The following is a 26,339-nucleotide window of genomic DNA, read 5'->3' as shown; positions in this document are numbered from 1 at the left end:
GGGCTTCCTGCATGGCATAGCTGAAAGGACTGGTGAGTGAATAAGGGAAATATGAAGAAAACTCACTGTTAACACAGCTAAGCATGTGAGGAAGATGAAGCTTTAATACGAAAAGATAACTGCCATGTAATTATGATAGCAAAGAAAAATAAAACATTTGGGGTTATTCCATTATTTTTAGTTCAGTCAATATATAGTTTTTCAAAGGTACTTCAGCTGCTTTAAACTTGTCATTGATTTTTTCATAAGTTTTCCCATGACTGCCATGATTGTGATACTGACATTATTATGACTTATCCCAGAAATTGTCTATGAAAAATTTATAGGTCTAATTAGAGCAGCAAAATCAAATGTAATACCAAAAATAATGTCATTGTTATTTGTGTAACAAAGGTTGCATTTAAACATCATTGACCTCAGGCAAGGTGTGCAGTAAAACTAATAACGCTATTCAATTCACTTCAGCTATGGAGAAACAGCAAACTGAGCTGTTTTGTATTCAGAATACTATTCAACAAGTATTTGAAAACCTCAGCTTGCACCTGGACAGTAATTTAGATTTGCAGCAGCTGTGTTAATATGGGAGAGGAACATGGCAGCAATGAAAGGCAGACACATCTAATTTCAATATATTGATCAAATGAGCTTCCTGACAGTAGGTGCAGACGTAGCAAGAAGACTGAAAGTGCTTGCCAAGCAGTGCAGCTCTGGTAACATGCAGTAGTTCCCTGGAATTAGAGTTCAGATTCCCCCTTAGCTTCAGCTTCTGTGTTTTACCACTCTCCTTTTCTAATTCACTGTTCTTGAATATTTTTTTATTTCTCAGGCATTTTAGCTCTTCTTTAAAGTGCTCTCTTTTTTCTTCTTTTTTTTCCCCCAAAAATCTTTAAGCAGCTTTTTTGTATATTGCATTTAGAGTGCAGTGTGAAATAGAAATTAAGTGAGATCATAAGGACTTTGCCTTTTACAAATACTTCAATAAACATTAAATTGTGAAAGAATGATCCCATGATTAAAACTGAAAACTGATTTTCAGATTTAGTAGCCTTGAAGTAGGGGCAGTAACTGATATGTACAATGCCTAAGAACTGGCTTCATCTTTTTTAGCTCCTTTGGATCTGCTGTTGCATGTGCATATTGTTCAGGGAGATGAACCTCCTTATTCTATGCTCTTATATGCAGGACAGGTACAAATGGCACTTTCTGACCTTGAGTATTACCAACTGCTGTGTGCATATTCTTTTTAAAGACATTGTACCATGCGTGTTAGCTTCAGGAAAAGACAGGCCAGCATTGCCTGTTCTAGTACACTTTAACCAGTGGAGAGCCTTTGTCTGATGTCTACCTTTAAAATGCATAGAACCATAGAATCATGGAATAGTTTGGGTTGGAAGGGACCTTTAAGGTCATCTAGTCCAACCCCCTTGCAACGAGCACAGACATCTTCAACTAGATCAGGTTGCTCTGAGCCCCATCCAGCCTGACCTGGAATGTTTCCAGGGATGGGGCATTTACCACCTCTCGGGGCAACCTGTGCCGGTGTTTCATCACCCTCATTGGGAAAAATTTCTTCCTTTTATCTAGTCTAAATCTACCCTCTTTTAGTTTAAAACCATTACCCCTTGTCCTATCACAACAAGCCCTACTAAAAAGTCTGTCCCCATCTTTCTTATAAACCCCCTTTAAGTACTGGGAGGCTGCAATAAGGTCTCCCCAGAACCTTCTCTTCTCCAGGCTCAACACCACCAACTCCTTCAGCCTGTCCTCACAGGAGAGGTGTTCCGAACCTCTGATCATTTTTGTGGCCCTCCTCTGGACCCTCTCTAGAAGGTCCATGTCTTTCCTGTGCTTGAGGGCCTGAGAGCTGGACGCAGGACCCCCAACTGGGTCTCACCAGAGTGGAGTAGAGGGGCAGAATCACCTCACCACTATACACCTCTCGCATCTTGGTGTATAGCGATACTTCCACACCCACAATGAAGATGAAATCTTTTTACATTCTCTGAGTCAATCTCTCTAACTGCCAAGATAAATTACAAACTCATATCACAAAAAAGCTTAGAGTTCTTACTTTTCAACAGGAATTCTTACACGGTTAGCCATGTAGGGAAAAACCCATATTGCTTTGCAACTCTTCATCTGAGAATGCAAAGTAGTCTTCCAAGTGTGATGGTCTTTCTTTTTTAATAGTCTCAATCAATGAATTGTCTTCAAAAATTGTCAAAATGTATCAGACCTTGGAAATTACCGATTTATGCTGAACATTTGTCTTTCACGTAGTAAAAACCTTGCTGTGTTGACTTCAGTATAAAGTGTGGTTTAACTGAAGTAGAAGAAAGCAGCCAATTTTAAGAAGCAGGCAGTTACTTTGAATCAGACTTCTGTACTTCTCTGTTGTGATTACTGCATGTCTTGGGCTGCTGTCAAATGACAAAAAAATGTTCAGATTGTTTAGAGATATTTTGAAGTCACTTGCAAATTACAGACTTTCAGTCTTTATATTGACACTCAGATTGAGAGGTTAGGTGAACTTAAACCAAGTTTCACTTAAAATTTACTTTTAGACTTCACTGATGACTTACCTGTGAAGTTGTTTGGTTTGCTAACACAGCATATTTCCTGATATATTTGCACTTTTTTTTTTTTTTAAGTTTGTCCGAGTTGTAATAAATTTTCCCAGAGAACGTTGGAAGAAAGGAAGTTGCTTTCAAACAAAAAGCCTATATGCCTCTTTTCTCTCCACAGATTTGTTCTTTGTTTACCAGTACTGTAGCTATCCCAATTACTTTAAATTTTGGATCACCTTTTATTCTTTGAGCAGGGAAGATTTTAATAGCTTAATGCCTTATTTTCCATCTAAAGACTTGAAGAAAATTCCAATACCTGTTAACTGGGCTAGAAAACTGGGCTAGAAAGAGGCCGGTATACATGTCCTAGTTAGTAGTCCACTCCTTTTTCATTTAGAAATTCCTGTCATTCTCCTTGGAAATACCTAATGCATGCAACTTATCCTCACCACCCTCACCAGCCTTCTTTCACTTAGGTTGGTGCAGACAGGCAGAATAATTAAATAATGTAAGCTGAAGTGCTAATAATACTAAAATGTTTAAGGTAAGCTATTCTGAGAGTGACCATCCCGACTTTTTCTGACTGTGCTTCTTTGCCTTAGGTGGTTACCTACAAATATGCTTTCAAGACACAAGTATTGGCTAAATACTTGTAATTTCATCTTTGAATCTTCATTATATTTTTGAAAACTAATTAAAAAAATCATAAAAATCCTTCACACATTAAAAAAGTCCCTTTTAGGACCAACTGTAATTTGAAAATTTAGTCAGAAGTTTCTGGGTTCAGAATCCTTGGTCTCCACGATGGCTCCTTTCTTTTCTTCTTATTCTTACTCTCTTCTCTCTTCCCTTCTCCCTGTCTTTTTTCTGTCCTGTTAGTTACAAAAGGAGAGCAATAAGGTGTTTGCCCACTTTTAATCAGAAAAGCGATTAAAATGTTTTGATTGGCATTTGTCATTATTTTAACAATAAAATCTTTGGAAAAAAAGGAAAAAAATTGCCATATTTTCCTCTGGTATCTGTTACAGTGCTGTCTGATATGTGGAGCTGCTAGTGATGTTTGTTGGCTTTTTTAGAGAGAGGAAAAAGTGACTTGTGTAAATTTCTCAGGAGACTGTGATCATTTGATTTCTAATTTATTCCAAATGCAGAATATGCTAATTAAAACAGTTGTAATATTGTTTCTGCAATTATTTTTTAATTATGATTGACTTAATGAACAACTTCTGCATACTCGGTTCTCCTGAGTATGTTTGGTAGGTTAGACAATTTGCCAGGGAAGAACTTCATCAAAGAAAACACTGGAAGAATCAGTGTTATTTCAAAGTAAGTTGATCCTGAACCTCCATAGATCTGTATAGCAGCAACAGTGGGCTTGAGGCAGTGCAAGGAATTGTCTTTTTCAGCAACATAATGTATACCAATGTTAATTTTTCTACAGCTGTCAATTTAGTTGAAATATGCAGTTGTTTTACAATCCCTTTGAATCATGAAATTGTGAACAATTCACTTCTCCTACATGATGTCTCAACAGAAGGAGAAACAGCAAAACAGTAATAACAGGGCATTGCCAGGACATGAAAGATGGGAATCGATTATTTGATGACTTTGAAGGTTTATTAAGAAAGAATTTGTATGCCACAAATTGCCTTAAAAGTAACAGTGAGAACCAAAGCTTGTAACATGCTCAGCGCAATGGACCAAGAAGGTAACTTTTGTAGAGGAGTTCTTGAATGGGTCAGGATCAGAGGGCCTGAAGTTTAACAGATACAAGACAATGGTTTGGGTAGCAATTTTTAGGTGGGCAGGTAGAGGACGCATTTTAGAAATACTCTGCTGGAAGATGTGTTGAGTCTTAAACACAGTACGAAGGTGTTAATCCATGGAAGTAAGAGACAACTTAGCACCCAAGTTACAAAACAATGTATGTGAGACAACGGTAGGTCTACTCTTTCCTACTGTGTTTGTGTGTCTGACTAATGATGATCTTAGCCACTCTGTCAGTTTTAATAATTTCTCTTTTCTTCGGGGTTAAGAAGGGGAAAGAAGGAGAGAGTGGAGAGGGAGTGTGTGCAAAGAAGCGGAGTCCAAGAACTCAGACATTTTTTCTGTAGTGACTGAAAAGAAGTACTCCAGAAGGGACAGTTTGAAGCAGGCTACTCTCACCAAAATTAATATATATCTACTGAGAGTGAGTCTCTTTCCAAAACAGAAACAACAGAAAGAGGCATCCTAAAAGCTCAAAGGAGAAATCTAAACACTTTAGCTTTTGACTCTGCCATCCAATACTGAGGAAGTGTTTGAAATCATTGTCTGGGAAATACTTCTATTATGAAAAATACTGAGATTTGGAAGTTTGTTGTCACGTGAAATGAAAGAGCAACCTCTCTCAGTTTTCAGTGAGAAATGCTGAGAGAAATGTAGCAGTTCTTTCACCTTACCCACACAAACCTTACAGTCGGGAAATGAATGGAAAGAACCATCTATTTCCTGACTGACCACAGTGATCAGAACTAGAAGGACAAGGGACTATTAAACCTAAAAGGCAAATGGTGTCTCACACACCTGCATAGACAGCATTTGACATGCACAAAACTCTGGTGTAGCCAACAGACTAATGCATTCCTGTGAACAAAACTTCATTGTTTGTTGTTTTCGGTACAAAGTCCAGGTTATCTGAAACAAGGATCTAAAACAATTATAAGGTCAATTTCTCAATATATATACTTTTTGGAAGGTTATGGATTAGATGATTAGTTTAACTTTGGAAGGTTATTGATTAGGTGATTAGTTTAACTTTTGCATAGATTTCTTTAGCCTAATAACTGTGTGGTTATGTTTAATGGCCTGTTCTCATAGTCCTCAGACTGTATTTGCCTCAATGCTAACATTGTAACTATGTGTAAACAGTTAATCACCAGGAAAGCAGGCCTCATGAAAATTTGTACAAAGAGTTAAGAGCAAGGACTGAGAGATTAAAGAGAACAGAGAAGATATCTTAACCTTGAGCATAGAGACAGACTGGCAGGAATGCTCTAACAAGGATGATAAGAAGGAACTGCTTGGCTGAACAACAGAAGGAGCAAACATCCAAGGGGAAGAAATTATCCTCAAGAGACCTGTGACCATAAAAGGGAAAAAGGAGTAGGGGGCTAACTCCCCAAATGACCACTGATGACCACCCGAGACCCCCACGCATGCGTAGTGTAGTTTTGCAACGCCAGCATTACGTAAATGTAGTAGATAAGCAGGGAGGTGGTGATTTCTTGGAAAATCTGTGAATATTCATGTCTTTAAGGTATATAAAGGATGAACTTTTGTTTCAGCACACGCATGTTAGGAGGAGATATCCCCCATGCGTCCAGCGCTGCAATAAAGATGTCTGCTTAATAACACTTTGATGTTATTGAGTTTAAATTTCTTAAGTTTGAATTTCTTTGAATCATATCTCCTATGGACGTCCCACTAGAGGAAGGCCCTAATAATCCACTGGATTAGGAATAAAATGGTGGGTCCAAGGAGGTCCAATAGATTATGACCTATCCAATAAAAAAAATTGCCATCTCTGTCATTTCCATTCTCAGTTCCCCTGATCTTTGAAGGAGGTGGATGAGCTTACTAAATTGTTTCAAATGTAAGTCTTCTAACTGTTGGTTCATTCTACAAATATTTTAAAGGGATTCTTCTGATGAAGAATAAAAAACTTGGACAGTGGTGATCCCCTAATTATTCCTCCGCACTTATACAAATGTCCACTTCATAGTAGCCTAGCTGAATAGCAGTCATGACTGTACAAAGCTTTTAGGAAATCTGTACTACTTTTGCCACTCCTTTATCCCTGCCCTCTTAGATATACAATCCTCCTTTAAAAATGCTTTCATTTTAAACTGTGTCATATTACAGTTCACAAGTATGGATTATTCCATGCAATTTTTGAGCTTTCCTAGTTGCAGTTCCCTGCCCTTTGTCAGCATTCTCTCTCTTGAGAATCCATTATGGCAAGAAGTGAAATCTTCAGCTTCATCTGATGTTTCCAGTTGAAAATGGAAATCCCTAGCTATGAGACTGGTAAACCGAGATAGAATTCCCAACTCTGTCTGCAGGAGGTATATGTTCATATATCAGCTCACCTGGTATTTGCATGGGACTTCCCTGTTGATGCAGATTCTGCCCATTTATGTACCTACAAAACAGGATCACAGTGATCTGTTCTCTCCTCATCTGTTCCTCAGGTGAAATGTAAGCACACATGCTTAAACACCAGAAATACATGTATGATAGGAAAATTTCTCAGATCTTGCTGATCAGAGTCCTTAGTTCACAGGTAAGTAATGTAGAGCAGAATGAAGTAATAATAACATTCTAGGCCTGTCTTGCTTCAGATATTTCTGGTTTAAGGACCTGCTGAATTTGTTATAGCCTATATTGAAGCATTTATTTTCTCTGACACTGTAGATAAGAACTAGTTATCTCTGAAAATAAGTTGCTTTCTAAATCCAAAGTATTTAATTACATAGTAATGAAGTTTTGTGCACATTAAAGATGTGCCAATAACTAGATGGAGCTCTCTAGAGGGGAAGAGTTTTCTACAACCTATTATTCCTGATACTCGGATCAGGCTATCACCTGAGCAGAATCTGGGCTATCGATTATGGGCCTATAATGGGACAATTCCCACCGGTATTAGTGTAATTTCTGACCACTTAGACTCACATTCTGTTTTCCTGTTTACAGTTCCTAGACTCATAAATCATTTTGTTCATGTATTTCTACCAGGCTAGAGGATGTCTTTGAAAGCTGTACTATCTTAAATCTTTTTAGGTTGGTAAAATAGTCCTCTGCATTAGACCATGCTAATATTCATCATCATCATGCACAGTATTCCACCTGTCTAAGAAAATGGTATTCTCAGTAGGTATAACATGTTTGAAAAGCAGAACTATTTGGTGCCTTAGGGGGGGATCTACCTGATATCTTTCAGAGAGGAAAGCTGACCCTTACATTGCAGAGAAGCGTCATCCTTTTGTGAATGGCAGAATTCTGTGGAAGTGACTCAAGATGTTACCAGCACCTCCTTGTCGTTACACTTCTTTCATAAGTGGCCACCTCCAGATCTGGCTTCAACTGAAGGGTTGCTGTGAGTGCTTTCTAATCCATCTCAAGCAAAATAAGCCACATGAACTCAAATGCTTTACCCAAATTGGCACACCTGATTTGCCCTGAGCAGATCAGAGGCCATTCTTACAAACAGCTCTGGCAGTGGAGCTGTTGAATGATACCTTCTGGCTGAAGAGCAGCAGGGTGGCTGGTAGTGTTTTCTGTTGCCACAGCTATTCACTAAATAAAACTCTGTCCTGTAATTTTCACATGATCCTAACAGAAGATAAGTCATTCAGGATTTCTGTGTGTAGTACTTAACGTTGCGTGAGTTTTCCACCAGTTATGTAAGTAGGGTTTTAATTGGATTGAACTGTGCTTCTCTGTATCAAATTCTGTAGTTCAGAAACACAAATGGCAAACCCTCTGTTTCTAACCAAAAGAACTGACCTATATATGGAAATATCAAGGAAATACCTTTATGTGAGCTAGTGACCGTGACTAGTTGATGATTCACACAGTTTTTCATTTTTGTTTTTGTTATTGCTGAGCAGTGCTTACACAGATTCAAGGCCTTTTTTACTTCTCACACCACCCCACCAGCAAGTAGGCTGGAGGTGCCCAAGAAGTTGGGAGGGCACACAGCTGGGACAGCTGATCCCAGCTGGCCAAAGGGATATTCCATACCACATGATATCATGCTTAGTTTATAAAGGTGGGGGAAGAAGAATGAAGAGGGGGGACGTTCAGAGTGATGGCATTTGTCTTCCCCAGTAATCGTTACGCATGATGGAGCCTTGCTTTCCTGGAGATGGCTGAACACCTGCCTGCCAGTGCGAAGTGGTGAATTAATTCCTTGTTTTGCTTTGCTTGCGTGCATGGCTTTTGCTTTAACTATTAAACTGTCTTTATCTCAACCCATGAGTTTTCTCACTTTTGCTTTTCCTATTCTCTCCCCCATACCACTGTGAGGGGAGTGAGTGGTTGTGTGGTGCTTAGTTGCTCTCGGGTTAAACCACAACAATTCTACAGTAATGGATTCTTTGAGATGTATTGTCTACATGGGTACCACCATCGGTATTCCTTGTCTGCTACCATTTGACCTCTAAGAAACAATTCAAGTGCCTAAACAGAGGTGTCTAGACCAATTTGGACACTCCAGATACCCCTTCTGGCCTCTAGCTACTTTTCCAGAAAGACCCGGGTTTCCAGTAAGTTGTGTGTCGCGTCTGTCAGCCCTTGCAGTCACCTTAGATACCTTACTGTGTCTAAAATGGCCATATATATCTGTGTTTAGTCACCAAAATCTCTTCCCTTCTTTTCACAGAATCTGCATGTGATGTTACTTTTCAAAGTAACTACACTTACTTGTGAAAAGTAAACATCTTTTAGAGATTGTCGATCTGCCTAGAAATTTAATATTCTTAGCTAAATTCTTTTGTACATAATCATTTAGATAGATTTACATTTTTAAAGTTCATTTATGTTTTGTAAGTACTTTTCAAAAGAATTTATATGGTTATCCTTTCACATTTGCAGCCTGCAAATAAATCATTAGGGGAAACTGAATATAATGAATCTATTTTTTATTCCTTTACTTTCCCCACCCAGTATTTATAACAAAAAAGATGTAGTGAGTTGCAAGTTGCTAAAAGACCCATGATTTTTAGTGATTAGTTTCAAAACATTTACATGTAAGAAATTAAATAAAATTTCAGTGAATGTTCCACATAGAGTTGAAAAACTTCGCAGTTCTGGATGTAATCTTCCATGACTGCATGTATCTGCATCTAGAACGTCTACAGCCAGAGGTATTTTCTAGACATTTTAGTTTTTATAGACTTTCTGTCCTTACAGCTTTGTTTCTACCACTTAACAGGAAATATTGGAAAAATTAAATGAGGCCATGTGGGGTTGGAGGGTCCTTTTGCATTATTTCTTATGAAATCACTGATTCCATTCTTGCTGACTTTGAAACACAATTATAAGATGAAACAGAGTATAGATGAGTTTGTATGTGGAATGAGGAGAGGCAAACTACTTTGTGCCACATTTTAAGTATCTTAAAAATACTGCTCAGATCAGAAATCTGTTTTTTATCAAGGTTAGGAAAAACAGAAGGATAGGATCAATGCAAATGCCAGAACATATGTTTTGTATTCTTTCTGCTTTTGTCTTATGCTTGGGGAAACTGAATTGTTACTTAGGCAAATCCTTCCTTCCAAATGGAAGTGTTGAAATTGTTGAGCACTATCTCCTTTTAGAAACAGCATTCTAAAAATCATCTATTATTTTTCCAGTCTCTTTTGCCTTGACAGTTACTAAGTTTTGTTCCCACTTGGTGGAGGACTTTGGCATTCCTTCTTTGCATTTGATGTGTGAAATATCAGGAGTGGAAGAATTAACAAGGTTTCATTAGAGTCTTCAGCAAAAGGATATGGTTTCAAGAGCTCATCTGTCACATTCATATTGCTTTGCACTGATTTTGGTTATTGAGTGTCACCACATTTTCCTCTTCTATTACTCTTCCCTGCTGTACTACATTGTCAAATTAACATGTACTCTCTGAGCACAGCTACAGCCCACTCAACTGCTAGCTTTCTCATGCAAAAAGAGATTACCACAGAATTTCTCAATGCAATTATATGTGATCTTTCTGCAAAATTACATTTTGCACCAATTTCCATTCATTTTTTTAGAATTTGTTATGAAAGATTGCTTGAGTGTTATAAAGAATTACTGTTGGTTTTGGTGGGTTTTTTTCTGCATGGTAGAGTTGAAATATTCTAGTAGAATTTTAACTTGAACATGGATGTTGAATTAGTTCTGTGTTTCACCTGGGGGATGTTAAACATTATTTTATCTGTCTGAAATTTTTAGTCCTTAAACACGTTAACATGTGAGTTTTCTGGAAGATTCTTATTCTGATGAGCAGGTATAAGGCAGATTCTTGTGCTGTAAAATGTGATGGCTCATGAGAGGCTGTCTGTCATTAAGACATCTAGGACCCATGCCTTATGTAGTCACATAGAAAGAAATTCACATGGAAACGGCATTATGGAGGTGGCAGCTGTAGCTCTATATTTTTGTCTACGTTGAATTTTGCAGTTAAATATTAACCCTTTATGTGATCTATGTAAATATTACATTTATGTCCCCCTCAGAGAATATACTCTATGGGTATCAAAACAAATTTCTGAAAATTTACAGGATAGGCTATACGGCTCTATAAGAGTTAAAATTAACTCTCTTTGCACCCAGTTACATGCCTATTGCTTAAATTTGGGACAAGAACTATATTTGGATATTGTGATGTGCTTAGAATTAGCAGTAGTTACGAACTAATCTCCTTCCTCACTGAAAGCTTTTTTTCTTCATTAGAGGGTGGCAAGCAATGTTCAGAAAACTCCATACGGATCTGTCTTTCCCTCAAAATCTCTCTCATCTTTTGCAGTTCCTGATGGGCCCTTGAGAAACAGATGAGTAAAATGTGGACTGTGAAACTACCAAGGCGGCAGCGATAGCGAGACAGTAAAATCCTTCAGTACACAGTCAAGCGCAGACTGTGATGTTAAAGGATTGAATTGGCAGTTATTAAGCTAGTAAGAGCAAACACATAATCCACAGAGACTTTTACTGTGATTTCTTAGGGGTTATATGGCTATGAGAAGCTGGGAATGTTGGAACCTGGGCACAGAGCCCGGAGACCACTGACACCAACCTTACAAACCACTTTCTGGTGGTTTCTTTAGATTTAGGAGGAAGTAGAAGAAGAAACAGCAATCTGGTTGGACACTGTTGCTCCTTTTCTGTGTTGTTGCTGGTGACAGTAGAAGCCCACATTCTTCATTAGCTGTTAGTAATCGTGTTGCTATATCTCCCACACAGGTCCATGGTACCTTGCTATAACCTTTACTAGAGTGAGAAAACATTGCACTGCCTCATCAAATATATCTGCAGCCAGCATACTGCTATCAAAGAGCTGGAGCTTGGTCAGAGCACCATGTTGTTTGCTGTGTGAAATAATGCCTTCCTGAATATTGCGACTTCAGTTTTTAAACACTGTGAATTTTCTGTCTTACACTTCTTCTTGCTGATCATCCCATTTTATCGTATCACTTTGGCAATACAACAAATACAATGACTACTGAAGGTGTTCTAGTGTGTCCAAAGCAATTTCTACTGCGAAAATGAGATGACTTCTTTGCTTACCATCCTTCTGTGAGAGGGTACTCTCCAAATATCACTCAGCTGTGACTGTTAGTTTTATCAATCAACTGAGTGTGTGGAAAAGGGAGTTGAGAATACATTTTTTGGCAGATATTACACATGTGCAGTGTGCTGCTAAAAACATCCTTCTCAATGAAATTAAACCAGAACTTGAATAGATTAATAGTGCATGTTTCACAATACAGTTGTTACCATAGCTATAGAAAAAATTTCTAGTGGATTTTATTTTACATTAGAAACTTGTGCCATGGCAACAGCAATGCCTGTGAAAGATGTAACTCTGTCGTTATAATTTATCTATTACAGCTCTTTTCATTACTAACAACTGTTATTTTCCTGAATGTACTTTAGTTTTTAACATGGAATCTCTTCAGATACCAGCTGATTTCCAACCTTACATGAATGCAAAATTCACAGTATGTAGTATGCTCCTGATTTTCTTAATGTGCTCTGTAGTCTTGGAGTCAGATTCAGAAAATAGATAGGCGAATTTGATGAAGCATCTGTAAAATATAAGTCTCAAACACTGAAAGTGAGAAACGGTATTCCACAGCGTTCTATATATGTACCACAAGCAGCTGTGCTGGGGTGCACCAGTGTGTAAATAAATAGCTGATTGAATTGCAATCTGCTGCCTAGATGTCAGTTTTGTTCTATATAAACTGGTGATAATAGCGATATGTATCTGTGGCTTTGTGATTGTGGCAGAACTGGATTTATTTGTAGTTCTAAATGTAAATGTTTTCTATGCAACACAGATATGGCAGTATCACAGTGATTTTCAGAAGTAATCTAGTCAGATGGGTAAGCTGTACGTGCACTTTTAATAGCACTAAAGATCTGTAGAAATGACATCTGTTTATGTTTTGGTATTTAGGATACTATTTACAAGTAAAAAGATAAGGTGGTAAGAAAAGCAGAATCTGGTGAGGAAGCAACATCTCTTTTTGTTGACTTTTAATATTACAAAAATAATTGTTGCAAAAAGAAAAAAAAACTATCATAAGCAGGAAGCTTCTCTCCATTGAGATTCAATCCAAGAGCTTGAACTTCTCCACCTATTCTCGCTCCCTGATATCCTCTCGCTCTTTCTTAAGTCCATTCTCAGAAGACTTACTCAAAAGCCCATGAGAACTCAAAACTGGCGTTAACTTACTGTTCACTGGGTATATGCAATATAATTGCATATCGTATAGTTTCTTACTGCCAGTTAAGTTGGTTGAAACAAATAAAGCAACTAATGAAAAGGTTCAAAAGCATATGATAAATTTAGGGCATAGAACACAATAAGAATGGAGAGTCTGAATTTCTCAGATATATCAGTAGATTTAAGATTAATTCTAACCACACAGGACATTGATCATCAGTATAGACAACTTAATGAAAGATTTTTTTTCAACACACAGCAGTATTCAAAAGAAAAAGAATAATTTTGATATGTTTAAAAACAGACAAAATAATACATAAAATATCACATTTTGTGTATCACTACGAAGCCTCAGTAGAAATATCAATTTCAGTATCAATTATCTTGAAATTTATGGCAGAAATATGCGACAATAAAAAGACACCAATTTCAGATATGGGTAATTATTAAAAGCTAAGGAACGATTTTGGTTTTTTTAAGTAAAGTTGCCTATTTTAGCAAAGATACAGAAGAAACATCATATGTCCTGTTTAGAGATTTTCATACTTTAAGTTCTTGAGCCTGAGATCTTGGACATTTACATGAGCCATGAAGACATGTAGTTGCAGTTTTAGATATGGTGCAGTCTGAAGAGGTTATTTAACATCTCATGCTTCAGGTCTTAGGTCAACAAATACTGACTTGGAATAAGAAAGAAAAACATACTCTGGCATGGGTTATTTTTTTCCTTCTGGAATTTCTTTAGGACAATACAGTGAGTGGTAGGCTACTATACTTCCTTTGTCATATAATTAACAAAGCTCTTCATTAATGCAAAAGATATAAAATAAAAGTTTTATTTAATAGTATAAATGTAGCAAAGATATTAGTGAAGAAAATTTTGATATTGGTGAAATCCTTGCATTCCAGGTGCCTGTAAGCTTTTCTTTTTCCTGATGTAGTCACCTTGCTTACTTTGTCCTGACAAAAACATTTGTCTCTTAAGTAAGTTCAATGGACTACTGTTAGTTCTGGAACAGCAGAATAGAATTCAGTTCATGATTAAGACATCTAAATGTAGGTATCTGAATGCCAGCTGGATGCCCTCTCCCATTGTAGTCATTGGCAGTCCAGTCAATACAGTTAACAGTACAGGAATTGATTCAGCTGACCAGCCACAACGAACGGTGAGTGGCATCACTCTCTAGGATCCATTGACTTTATCAACCTGGTCTCTGACCATGGTGGGAGCTTACATACTTCTTACCTATGTAGATATGTAAAATGAGATGTCTTAATCTGGCTCACCTCCATAAGACTTCAAGTGTGCTCCAGTGTACCCAGCAGGTCTCAGAGCAACAGGCTGAGGGCCCTTGCTAGCACCCCGTCCTTTGAACCTTGGCATGTCATCCCACAGCTTGTCACAGGCAAGCCCGATATTATCAGCCTTCCTCTTCAAGCCTAGATTAAAGCCTTGCAAATGAACACTGCTAGCTTATGAACAAAGACACTCTTCCCCCTTCAAGAAAGGTGAATCCCATCTGATGCCAGCAAGCCAGGTGCCATGTAGGCCATCCCATTATCCAAGATGTCTTAAGTGTATATTGTAGTCAGTTGTTTCCCAAACAGGAAAAGTAGATTTTCTTAGGTTGCACGCCTAATCTTGATTAGAATTTTATCCTGATATTTTAACAAGTGAGGAAAACACGTAATTTTATACTTTTAAGCTGCTGATAGTAAAAGAGGTGATGGTGTTTGGAAGTACACACCAAGATCTTTCTTCTGTCATTCATATAATCAAATACTGCCTACTTTTAGAAGTGATGTTTTGAGATTTTTGGAGTTTTTTTAGAAGCAGATGTTTTAGCAAATAGGAGGAATCTGTTCAATTTTTTTGCAAATTATGACACGATGCTATGTTTGATTCCTTCTGGTAGGTAGTGCTGTGCATACAGTCCTGCAGTTAGAGTCTACATATGAACATACAACTTACAGCAGGAAAAAGATGAATGTATTTATCTTTAATGAAGTAGTTGTAGGGGTGCAACTGTTAGTGGGGACATCATAGTTATTCTGAACTGCAAAATTAATGCAAATATGCAAATTTAATGTCATGTGGATAGAGTGATGTGATCCACATCAACACTTTAAAAGAGGCAGCCCAGATAGAAAAAAGATCTCTTTTTTTCTTTTCTTTTTTTTTCCTCCTAGTCCTTACAGCAACAGCCAAAAAAAGGCTATAAATTTTTAATAAGGCACTCTGAAAGTGCATTTTTTTCTGTAGTTCCTTTTTTGTGTGTGTACTAAATTGCATATAAAATTTGTTTCAAAAAGACTTGATTTCCTATTCTTTTTTTCCAGTAGTTACTATTACTCTGAAGCTATTCTCAAAAGTTCCCAGAAATAAAAATACACAGGTCGAGTCTTTAGAGACTGGCAGTAAAAAGATGTCATAGTGTAAATTCACTATTATTACAATGACTATAAAAAGAAAAATTACTAACAATACTCATGACAACACTGGTTCCTTATGTGTTTTACTACCTATAAAGTAACTAGCCAATTCATCATGCTAAACTGTATAATTTGTAAATATTTCAACTCAATAACAAATTAAAAGAGACACCATCAAGTTAATGGAATAGCAATGACCTATTTTGTTTCATAAATTTGTTTAGCAATTACCTATTTTATTTCATAAATTTGTTTTTTCCTCGAATTTATGTTTAACACTGAGTGCTTTTGTCTGTTTTTCAACAGGATAACATAGTCAAGTTTAAGGAGAGAATTGTTTTTTAAGAGACTAATAAATCAATTCATGGCACAAGTAACTTTTGTTTCTGTACATAAGAACCAAGCAGCATACAAAAATCATTTTGCGGAGAGTAAGGGTTTTGTTGTTTGCACTATTTTATCACCCTGTTTTTTTACAAGGTACTCTCTCATTTCAGAGCGTCTTTGCCAGGGAGAAACATCCACTGAAAGTGAGCTTCCTGAAGGACACCCTGCTGAACAGTTTGCAGGTTTACTTCATGGATCATCACCTGCATGTGACCCACCTGATAATCCACTCCAGCTGTACAGCAAAGCAAACCAGTGCCGTGGTCCACTAGAGAAAAGCATTTTGAGCAAAAGCACAGTGCAGCAGATACAGCTACAGAAAGAAAACAACACTGATCCTCCTGTTAAGAAAAAAAAGCCACCAGTTGTAAACAGAACCATATTTCATACTAAAACTAAACCAGTAGAAAATCATACGTTGGTTGGCACGTCAACACGGATAAGTGAACAATGGGTTCTTACTACTGGGGGATTTGTGGAGCGAGCATGCACACTTGGGAGAATACGATCTTTACCAAAGACTTTGCTTGAAATGCATTTGTGCAAAAATGTTTCAAAATCTGATTCTAATCTTATCACCCATCCACCAAATGACAAAAAAGCAAGAAGCAACTGGAGTGAACCCACACCAAACCAACAGTGCTCCAAAGGGAATTCGGAGAGAACACCTTCCTTCACATCAGAATGGGAAGAAGTAAGTTTTTTTAATTTTTAACTACAAGAAAATATATGGTATTGTGAAAATGCTGTTATTATTTTAGTTTCAAAGATGAAACAAAAACTGAATCTTCCACACTGCAAATCCTCAGAGAGTATGTCATACTGTAATGTGTGGTAGTTTGACAGCTGGCACAAAATACAATGCATTTCTGTTCAAAATGCTCACACTTAATGAAGTCTATTGTTTTCATAGTGAATGAGGTTAACCAGAATTAATTCTACAATTTGTTGTGACATTGCAATTATTTTGCACTAAAGCCCTCACTACTGACACTCATAAAATTGGTAAAATTCTTTGTAGCTATGCCCATTATTCACATATTTGCTAATTATTTCCCACCATGGCAATACCTGCCAGTGGGAGACAAAAGAAAATGGAAGGAATGGAGAGTCCAAGATTTTTAGGTTGATTATGCATTCTACAAACCCTTCCTACATAACATATCCTCTAACTGGTACGTAGGCTGTGTGCGGAATGCTTGGCATATACCTGACTCTTGTGTGAAGTGGGAATACACTTATAGCTACAATGAATTTGGGACTATTAAAAGAAATGTCCACACTGAGTTTGTAGCACACATGCTTGTTCATACAAGAGGCTTTATTTTAGTTTTAGAACTAGATTTAAAATAATTTTTAGACAACTTATTTTTAATTCTTCTTCCTCCTGTGCGAAATTTCAAGTATGTAAATCAAATCATAGACACAAAAATTCCCATTTTATTGAGGTAAATCAAGAGTGGGAAATGTTTAGATCTTTACTGCTATTACAGAGAAGCAAGCATTTCCTGTTAAAATGACTGCTATTGGGGAAATGTATATATCTCCAGAATTTAATTTTATTTCAGAAAGAACCCAGAGCTTGTTTGTGTGATTGGTTATTTTTCTAGAAAAAAGGTTTCCAACTCATCTAAATGTCTGATTTGATAGACCATCTGAAGGTATTTTTTGTTGTAAAGGAAATACTTTCTCAGTGGAAAGGTACTTAGGATGAGGTTTTGACCTTAATAACTTGGATACATTGTTATGAGATCCTGAAATGAATCAGGTCCAATTTTGCTTTTTTAGGGGGACATCAAGGTTTGATTGTTTTTAAGAGTAAGAAAAAGAAGTTTATATTAAAAAAAAAAAAGGTGGGAATTCTAAATCTTCATATTCTGACATAATTCCCAGATTTTCTCCTATCACCAGTGACTAATACATAGTTTTTAAAAAGGAGACAGTTTTCTTAATAGTCCTAATATTAAGCTCAGTAAAACCTGGTTCTCTGTGTCTGCCGCCTTAGACAACATTAGCCTTTTGATTCACTTTTTATTTCGTCCTGTCCTTAAATAGATAATAAATTAGGTATAATAGTTTTGACATAGTAATTTCAATGTAATTTAGAAGTGTGCAAATGAGTTTGGGGATCAATGTAGTGCTGTTTCACAAAAAATATCATTCTGCAGTATGTGGGGACACAGCTATGTTTCATACCTCTTCAGTGGCCTTGAGGCAGATGGAAGAGAAGTAGCTAGGAAATTCTCCGGAAATCTTAATTGAACAATTGCTTTAGTACTTTATAACACACAAAACAATATTCTTATGCATTAATATTACTGCTTGAACAGACCTCTCGTGGTTCACAGATACCATCAAACGATATGAGCCTATAAAATTAATATCCATTCCATCGTATACTTTAATATATGCATTTTCCTCCTTTGTATTTATATACTGCAATATGACAAAGTAGTTTCAGACAATGAGCTATACCTAGATGACAGTCATTATGAAAGGAACTGTACTGTAGAAAAAGAAATACTAGTCTCAAGCTTTAGCTTTTGCTACTGTACAAATGTGGCAAAATAAAAATAAATTTGAGAGATTAGTTGTCTGCCTTCAATTTTTGCATTTTGCAATCTTGATTGCTTTTTTCCTACTGAGAATAATAATTCCATGACTTTATGCATGAAAAACTAAAATAAAATAACAAAGATGGGGCCCATCAATTATTTTCACTGTTCTTTCTTTTGTAGATTGATAAAATCATGAGTTCAATAGATGCTGGAATTAATACTGGACTGGGGGAGATGAATGATCACACTACAAGTAAGGAAAAACAATTATTGCTCAATTTTGACTTAACTGTCCATAGGGAAACTCTGGATAAGATATTACTATGTAACCCACTGTGTTGAAATCATTTGTGGGTATTTGAATAACTGTGAACAGAATCAATGTTGTTTACTGTTAGAGATGCATTAGGCCCAGTATCCTGGAGCTGTTACTTTAAATAGCATATTGTAGTCATTAATGTTGTTTTGAAATCTTACCAGAAAAAATATTCCATTAATGTCTTTGTACTGAAGCATTTCTATTAGGGGGATATTTTCCAATGTTTTTCAGATGAGTTTTTGTTTGGAATGATGGAACCCTGAGTATATATAATCCCATAGGTGCTGACACTTTTTAAAGCATTATATTGCCTAATGCTGCTTTGGGCAAATATTTGGCCCAGGGCTGAAAATGTTGCTGACAGCCAGTGACTGGTGTTAGCAATGACGGGAAAATTTGCAAACCTTCCCTACCATGGTGAATTCTAAGAACTCAAGTCATGACCAGTCTGTTGTGTCAGCATAAACCTATGCAACTGTGCTGAAAAGAATTTTGAAAGTATTGTACTATGTCTTCTTCCTAAATCATACAATTATTTGTATGTCTGAATAATTTGGATTTGAGGCAAAGCTATGTTAACTCACCAGTACCGGTACATCCCTGCTAGCAGTTGCATGCAATTACTTGGGTTTGTGTATTGGGCAGGAGACTATGTACCTTATAATTTAAAATTTATAAATCTAAGTGTTTTAAAACTGTCCATTTCATGAAGCATTATATCTGTACAGGACAAAACTGTGTCTTACCAAGTAAATAGAGTTGACACAGTTATTTTATCAGTAGCTGGGCAGTGAGAAGGGAATCTAGGAAAAAGAGAAAATAACTGATTTGAATACAAATATAACTGCAGATAAAACAAGCAGATTCAGATTATTTTTTTCTACAAGGCACAATATCATGAAAAGTGCTAGGCATGTTGACCTGGCAGACTATTTTTTCTTTCTGAAACTTGTACTGTTGGAAGGGAGAATTATTCACAGAAAAACTCTAGGTTAGGAGATAATTAATAATTTCTGAAGATATTATAAGGAATTCAGGATTTGCTGCTAATAATTTTTTATCATGGTAGTACACAGGTACCAAATGCAAAATCAGGCATCCATTAAGAAGCTGCAGAGCAAGTAAGAGCTATGAAAAGTAGATAAAAGCAACAGTATGCATATGCAAATTTGCATAACTTGGTGATGCCTAAATACTACTCTATCCCTTCCTATGACTGACCACTGCTTTTCTTTTTCTACTTTTTTTCGTTTAAGATCAGTAAATATCTCACAGCTCTTGTCATCAGCCATTTTGTGTCCTCTACTTGCATGCATTATTTTTCTTGGCATTCAGATGTGTCATTTGGTTCTTCAGATCTTTCAGTTGGCAAATCTACTCTTTTATTTGCTTTGTCTTTTCCCAGGGGGCACTCAAAGTCCTAACTTTTTTTCTATTTAGTATGCAGCTTCTGGAAAACCACCATTTTTTCTTTTCTGTCAACTCCTTAATGGTCTTTAGATAGTTTAGAATGATAATCTGGTTTTGCTCTTAATAAAGAAATGAAGCTATGTACTATTAATCAAAGTACAACTACTTTTCTTTAAATTCAATCAATTTTGCTGTATATGCAGACTGCAATGAAGACATTTATTTCTGTTATAGCGCTGACTATATGCAGCTTCACATTTATGTTTTCCACTTTTCATGCATTTATGCCTTTTCCAGGTTCTACCAAACACAGTTTAGGCAGCAAAGCACAGGGAACTATTATAATATCAAGTGCATTAATTGCATTATATAAAAAATGTTGAACTTCAAGTATATTCTTATTTTTTTATTAACAAAGTAATAGGGTTATCTAGCAGAAAGTAAGAGCTTTTTATTTCTCACCATTAGCAGACTGGAGTAACCAATCAAGTGGAGCCTTATTACAGTGATATTTATATACTTGACAACAGATTTTGCTTGAGATTGTAGCCTGTTTTAATTACCACTTATTAACTACCACAAGGCAATATGCAGGTTTTTCTTACTGATAATACAACCTAAGAGATTTTTTGACAGGTCTTTGGCCACAGTGAAGGGGTTGCTTTGAAGTTTTCTGCAGCAAATCAGCTTCTTTGTTGTGTGCTGCTTCTATTTAAGCTCCTATAGTTCATCGGCACAAAGCATCTCAGGTGCACCAGTGTTGCTCAGAGGTGCCTCAGATAGCCTCTGTCTAATTGCTTATAGATGCTGGCATTGTCTGGATCTCTATGTGTTTTACTTAGGGTTTCATCTGCCCAAGTGTTGTGGTACTGAGAACCTAAATTCCACCTCAGAACTTCTTGTTCTCTCTTTTCCTTCCTAGCTCCATGCTAAGCATAACATAGTTAAATGTAAAGATCTGGCCTATGCTTAGGAATAAAAATTTAGTATGGTATCAGGTAACATAATTTTGAAACCCTTCATAAGTTTATATATAAATATATGAGTTTTGTTAGTTTTACTTGAACATATATGCATTCAGCTCTGGAGCCCTCAGCACAGGAAAGACAAGGACCTGTTGGAGCAGGTCCAGAGGAGGGCCACAAAAATGATCGGATGGAACACCTTTCCGATGAGGACAGGCTGAGAGAGTTGAGGTTGTTCAGTCTGTAGAAGAGAAGGCTCTGGGGAGACCTTATTGCAGCCTTCCAGTACTTAAGGGGGGCTTATAAGAAAGCTGGGGACAGACTTTTTAGCAGGACCTTTTGTGACAGGACAACGGGTAATGGTTTTAAGATAGAAGAGGGTAGATCTAGGCTAGGTATAAGGAAGAAATTTTTCCCAATGAGGGTAGTGAAACACTGGCACAGGTTGCCCAAAGCAGCGGTATGTGCCCCATCCCTGGAAACATTCAAGGTTGGACGGGGCTCTGAGCAACCTGATCTAGTTGAAGGTGCCCCTGCTCACTGCAGGGGGGTTGGGCTAGATGACCTTTGAAGGTCCCTTCCAACCCAAATTATTCCATAACTCTATGATACTATATCTATAAAAAAGGTTATCAGGTAGATATTAAAAATAATGTATTTAATGTTCAGAGTGTACAAGTCAAAGATTTCTCTTAGTGTTGAACTGAAAGCATCTAGATTATTGAGTACTATATTCAGGAAACTTTAATTTTCTTGCCTAACAACTTTTTAGCAAACAGTAAAATTTCTGATAATAATGAAGAGCAAATACAGTTTGATATGGAATCCTTAATTTTAGTATTTACTTAGTCCTATACTTCATATTATACTTCGGTGTTTTTATGAACTGTTAGTAAAAACAAAAATATATTAAATTCCAGCACAAATACTCTTAATCTACCAGGCATGAAGAGTTTTTTATACTACATAGTATCTCATTCTCAGTGAACAATATTTGAGATGAAATATGTCATAATCAATATCATCATTGAAAATTTAATAGCTGTATTTAAAATTAGACAATGATGACATCTTGTGATGAAATCCTTGAATGGATTTATAGGAACTTTGGCCTATGTTTTTCTGGTGAAATCTGGAAAGAATTCTTTTAGATCTGCAGGGGAATCTCTTAAGAAGCAATTAGAGGAACAGTGAAAGGAGAGAATCAAAACTGGATGAGTATGGTCATGAGGACTTCATCCACAGCACACATTCAGAAACAAAAAAAAATTAAAGCAGACCTTTGGTAGTAATGCCAGTACTGGCAGAGTAAACTTGAAACTACAGAGAGGAAGATGGCTGTCAATGTCCTCTGAGGGCATGAGGCATTCAACACTTGAATAGCTTAACACTGAAATCAAAAGCAGGAGTGCTGACCAAGGAGCAAGTAAGAACTGATCTCAATGATAACAGACAAAAGAAACACTACCCCAAAGAATACAAAACCTCTACTACCAAGAGGAAATAAAAGATGGTGCTGTCTAGTGACCTTCTAATCAAGGTGGTGTGGAGACATCTGCACCACCTGGCACTCACGTTATGGCTGGTCTGTTTCTTCACAAGAGTCCAAATTTGCCAGATTGCAAAGAATTCTACCAATCACTAGTATATGATAGAGAATACTAATGATACTGACAAGAATGATCCTGAGCAAAACAAAAGTGCTTATAAGGCTCTGTGGCAATGGATAAAGAGGTTGAAGATTCAAGTCATATTATTGCCTCTCCTCTCATGTGCAAGTCAAGCATCAGTCAGATAGACCCTAAATATAACTACATACCTTCTACTCTGAGAGAAGAGAACCATGGATTATTAGGAACCATGTGGCAAGGACAAAAATATTCATCTTAAATAATGCAAATGGAACATAGGTCTACTCCTGAGAAAGATAGGATTATTTAAAAAAGGATTAAAGAAGTGACAAGACAAAGAGTCATGGGTCAGCTTGCCAGGTGTCTTAGCTGTTTGTACAGTAATGGTAAAAGAAAGAGGAACAGCGAAGAATTAACAGAAGATTCAATGAAGAATAGACAAGTATTAGTTGAAGATTATGACACAGTTGGCATTGTAGAGAACTTATCATATATATTACACTAGTAGTCCTGTCATGTAGAGGATATAACTTCTTCAGTAGATGGGAAGAAAAGAGATAATGTTGGCTTGTATTTAAAAAATATAATGGTTGCTTTGAGATCTTGAAAATAGGGTTAGTTAGAGCTGTTAAACATATGTTGGTATCCAGGAAAGGAGAAAAGAACATAGTTGTTCTTGGTACATAGCCAAAGCCATTGGACTTGAAAGTAATGGGAGATTTTAGTTATCATAGCACTTGACGGACTGCCCAGGAAGAAAAGGTCTCAAGAAGGTAACGTCAATAAATACAGAGAATTTCTTTTTAAAAATTTGTAGGGTACAAGTTGAAGAGAAATCTGTGGGTTCTTCAGCAGAACACTACTAAAGACCATAGTACAAGCTTCACCAGTGTGAAGAAAAGAAAGTGTAGAAGACCAGCTTGGCTAAATTGTCATCTTTTCTTTCACCTTAGACATAATGAGAAAAATCTCTTTATTTACTAAGCATGGTAGAATAATACACACATGTAGAGTCAAGCCAGAAGTGCCAAAACACTCAGTGAGGTGCAACTAGCAAGAGAAATGAAGATTTAATATAACATATAAGCATTATATTAGTATGTTAATAAGGAGAAGAACAACTAAGAAATCTCTGGCATCTAAGAGAAGTACTGCAGGGAAGGAAAAGCTGCTCATTGTAGGTGCAGAGAAGGCAAAAACGTACAATGACCTTTTTATCACACGTTTACCAAAAAGGTCATCTGTGAGCATATGACATGCACAGATAATCGTAGGGCTAGAAACTAAATTGTAGATAAGGAAAGAACAGATTATATAGGTTAGGTAACTTAAAATTGATTTAATGAACTTCATTTTGTGTTACATAACTGTCTGAAAAATTTAGACCTGGTAGTAGGTTTCTGTGAGAATTCTTGGAGGATGGATGAGGTACCAGCAGACTAAAAGAGAATGATGTAGAACTTACCTTTAAAAGGAGAAAGGAAGGAGAATGTGGGGAATTATTTTCAGTTCATAGAAAAGTTGCTGAACAGATAAGCTACTTAAAGCAGCTAGAAAATAGCAAAGAAATAAGTAAAAGACAACATGGATTTGCCAAAAGCAAACATATTAAAGCAATCTGATTCCCTGCTAGGAGTGGATATCAGATTTTGTAGGTAAGGAAAGAGCAATAAATGCCTAGTATTTGGACTTCAGTTAAAGTTTTGACATTGTCTCATGTTTTTTTCTTGTAAGCAAATTAATGAAACATGGGCTTGATGAATATAATGGTAGATGAGACAGATTAATCTTATTCTTAATGTCTAAATTCAGACTTCTGCATCGTAGACTGCATTGAGTACATCCGAGCCACTAACACTGAGTTAGATAAGCAGGCACTTCTTTGGTATCGTTCATCATATCTATTGCATTTCTAGGGCAAATGGCACTAGAAGTAACTATAAATGGAGCTGGAGGACCTCCTCAGATGCAGCTGTCTAAAACTAGCTGTAATGAATCTGTCCCTCTCCTTCCTGGGACAAAATTATAAAGGCAATATATTGAAGCATCCAAATAGATTATTAGGGAGACTATAATCTCTGCTACATTCATCAGCATCTTAAAGACTTGCCAGAATCAAAAAAAATAATAGGTGGGGTATAACTGACCTTGGCTTGAGTCAGTTGAATGGATTAGGCTACTGGTTTAAGTCACTTCGAGTCTACTTTGTAATGATTCTGTGACTGCTGTGGTAACATGATTTAGATGGAGCCTATCTACAAGGTAGAGTTTAATAAATGGAACAGCTATCTTTTTTTTTGCATAGTAGATACTTACACTGATTAGTAACATACATTTCACAAAGGATTTCAAAAAGATAATATGTGTAAATATCATCCATCCTGCACTTCTCTGGTTAAAAGAAGAAACATTATAAACAATTTTTTTACAATAAAAAAGTCTTTCAAGGCATGCATAGCAGTACTTCTATGTTAGTTGGAGCCCAGTAACTGTTCAGTGGTGTGTGTGATTCAGAATTTACTTACACTTGCAAGTCACTTGAAAGGAAATAATCAAGAAATAATCTACTTCAGAGACTTTTTTTTTTTTCACATGGGTAATGGGTGTCATATCATCATCATGATTAAAGTAAAAATTGTTTCCAGTCAGAGCAATTAAAACAATGACAAGGAAAATAATTGTTGAAGGTCATTCCATACCAAAATAATCTACAATCAGTTTAGGACTGAGCTGGGCTTTCAAGAGAACCCCTTCCGTCAAATATGTTCTAGCACATGGAGAGTCATTTACAATTTTATAATTCTGCTAATCATGAATTCTTTTTTGCTTGCTCTCCATAAATGTACTGTCCAGTTGCTGTGTGCATGCAAGTGCACTGTGGTCAAAATTTCTTTGGTCAGCTGATTATATACCGATCCACAAGTGCTCCCATTTTTCCACCTAGAGAAATACAGGGTACGGTTTCCTGAATTACCCTTCCATTTCTTGATCTATAGTTTTGGCTTGGAACAAAATATACCAATAAGCCTTTTTCATACAGCTGAAATAAGCAAATTTCTTATTACATTTAGCAAGTTTTGATTTTACAAAGATTATTTGTTGCCCTTTTGTGAGAACAGTGCCTTTCCCTATCCTAGCATCACATTCAGCATCTGTGTCTAAATATCAGTATCAAGGCTCCAAACTTTGCTCACTGCAGCTACCCGAGTGAGTGTTTTTCAAAGATTAATGTTACTGCAAGAGGCGTATGCAACAGAATTATACCATGTAAAAAAATCACTTTCAAGGGAGCTAGCGAATCTTCTGAAACATTTACTTTAGCATTATGTATTATCATGTCTACAACTTCGGAGCGACCCATGAGCTGGCTCCTCTAGAGCTACTTTGAAACCAGAAGGACTCTGGAATGCTGACAGCTATGCCTGGGTGGACTCCACCTGAGCTGTACCTCATTTGAAAGTAGCAAAGCTGCAGTGGGTTTTGCTGTAATCAGAATAAGCCCTACAAGTCCAGAAGGAGTATTTTCCACAAGCAAAACTTTATTGTTTCTGGATGCGCCCACTACATATGCCTGTTTCTATGTCATGTTTACATA

The 26,339-nt window shown here is 36.7% G+C and overlaps 1 protein-coding gene across 4 annotated transcripts in view; it reads left to right on the top strand.

Annotated features, from left to right (window-relative positions):
- Positions 1–26,339, top strand: part of ANKS1B (ankyrin repeat and sterile alpha motif domain containing 1B) — a gene marked incomplete at both ends in the record, with an annotated part of 473,260 nt that overhangs the window by 220,291 nt on the left and 226,630 nt on the right. For all 4 annotated transcript variants that reach the window (XM_082013919.1, XM_082013918.1, XM_082013917.1 and 1 more), the window contains 2 exons: positions 15,972–16,555; positions 18,600–18,672. In XM_082013919.1, coding sequence (XP_081870045.1) covers positions 15,972–16,555; positions 18,600–18,672 — 657 coding nt within the window. The remainder of the gene's footprint in view (positions 1–15,971; positions 16,556–18,599; positions 18,673–26,339) is intronic.

Source organism: Phaethon aethereus, assembly GCF_964289735.1.
Source record: "Phaethon aethereus genome assembly, chromosome: 1".
Taxonomy (NCBI): Eukaryota; Metazoa; Chordata; class Aves; order Phaethontiformes; family Phaethontidae; genus Phaethon; species Phaethon aethereus.
The sequence above is the reverse complement of the archived record's forward strand: the minus strand, read 5'-3'. Positions and strand labels throughout refer to the sequence as shown.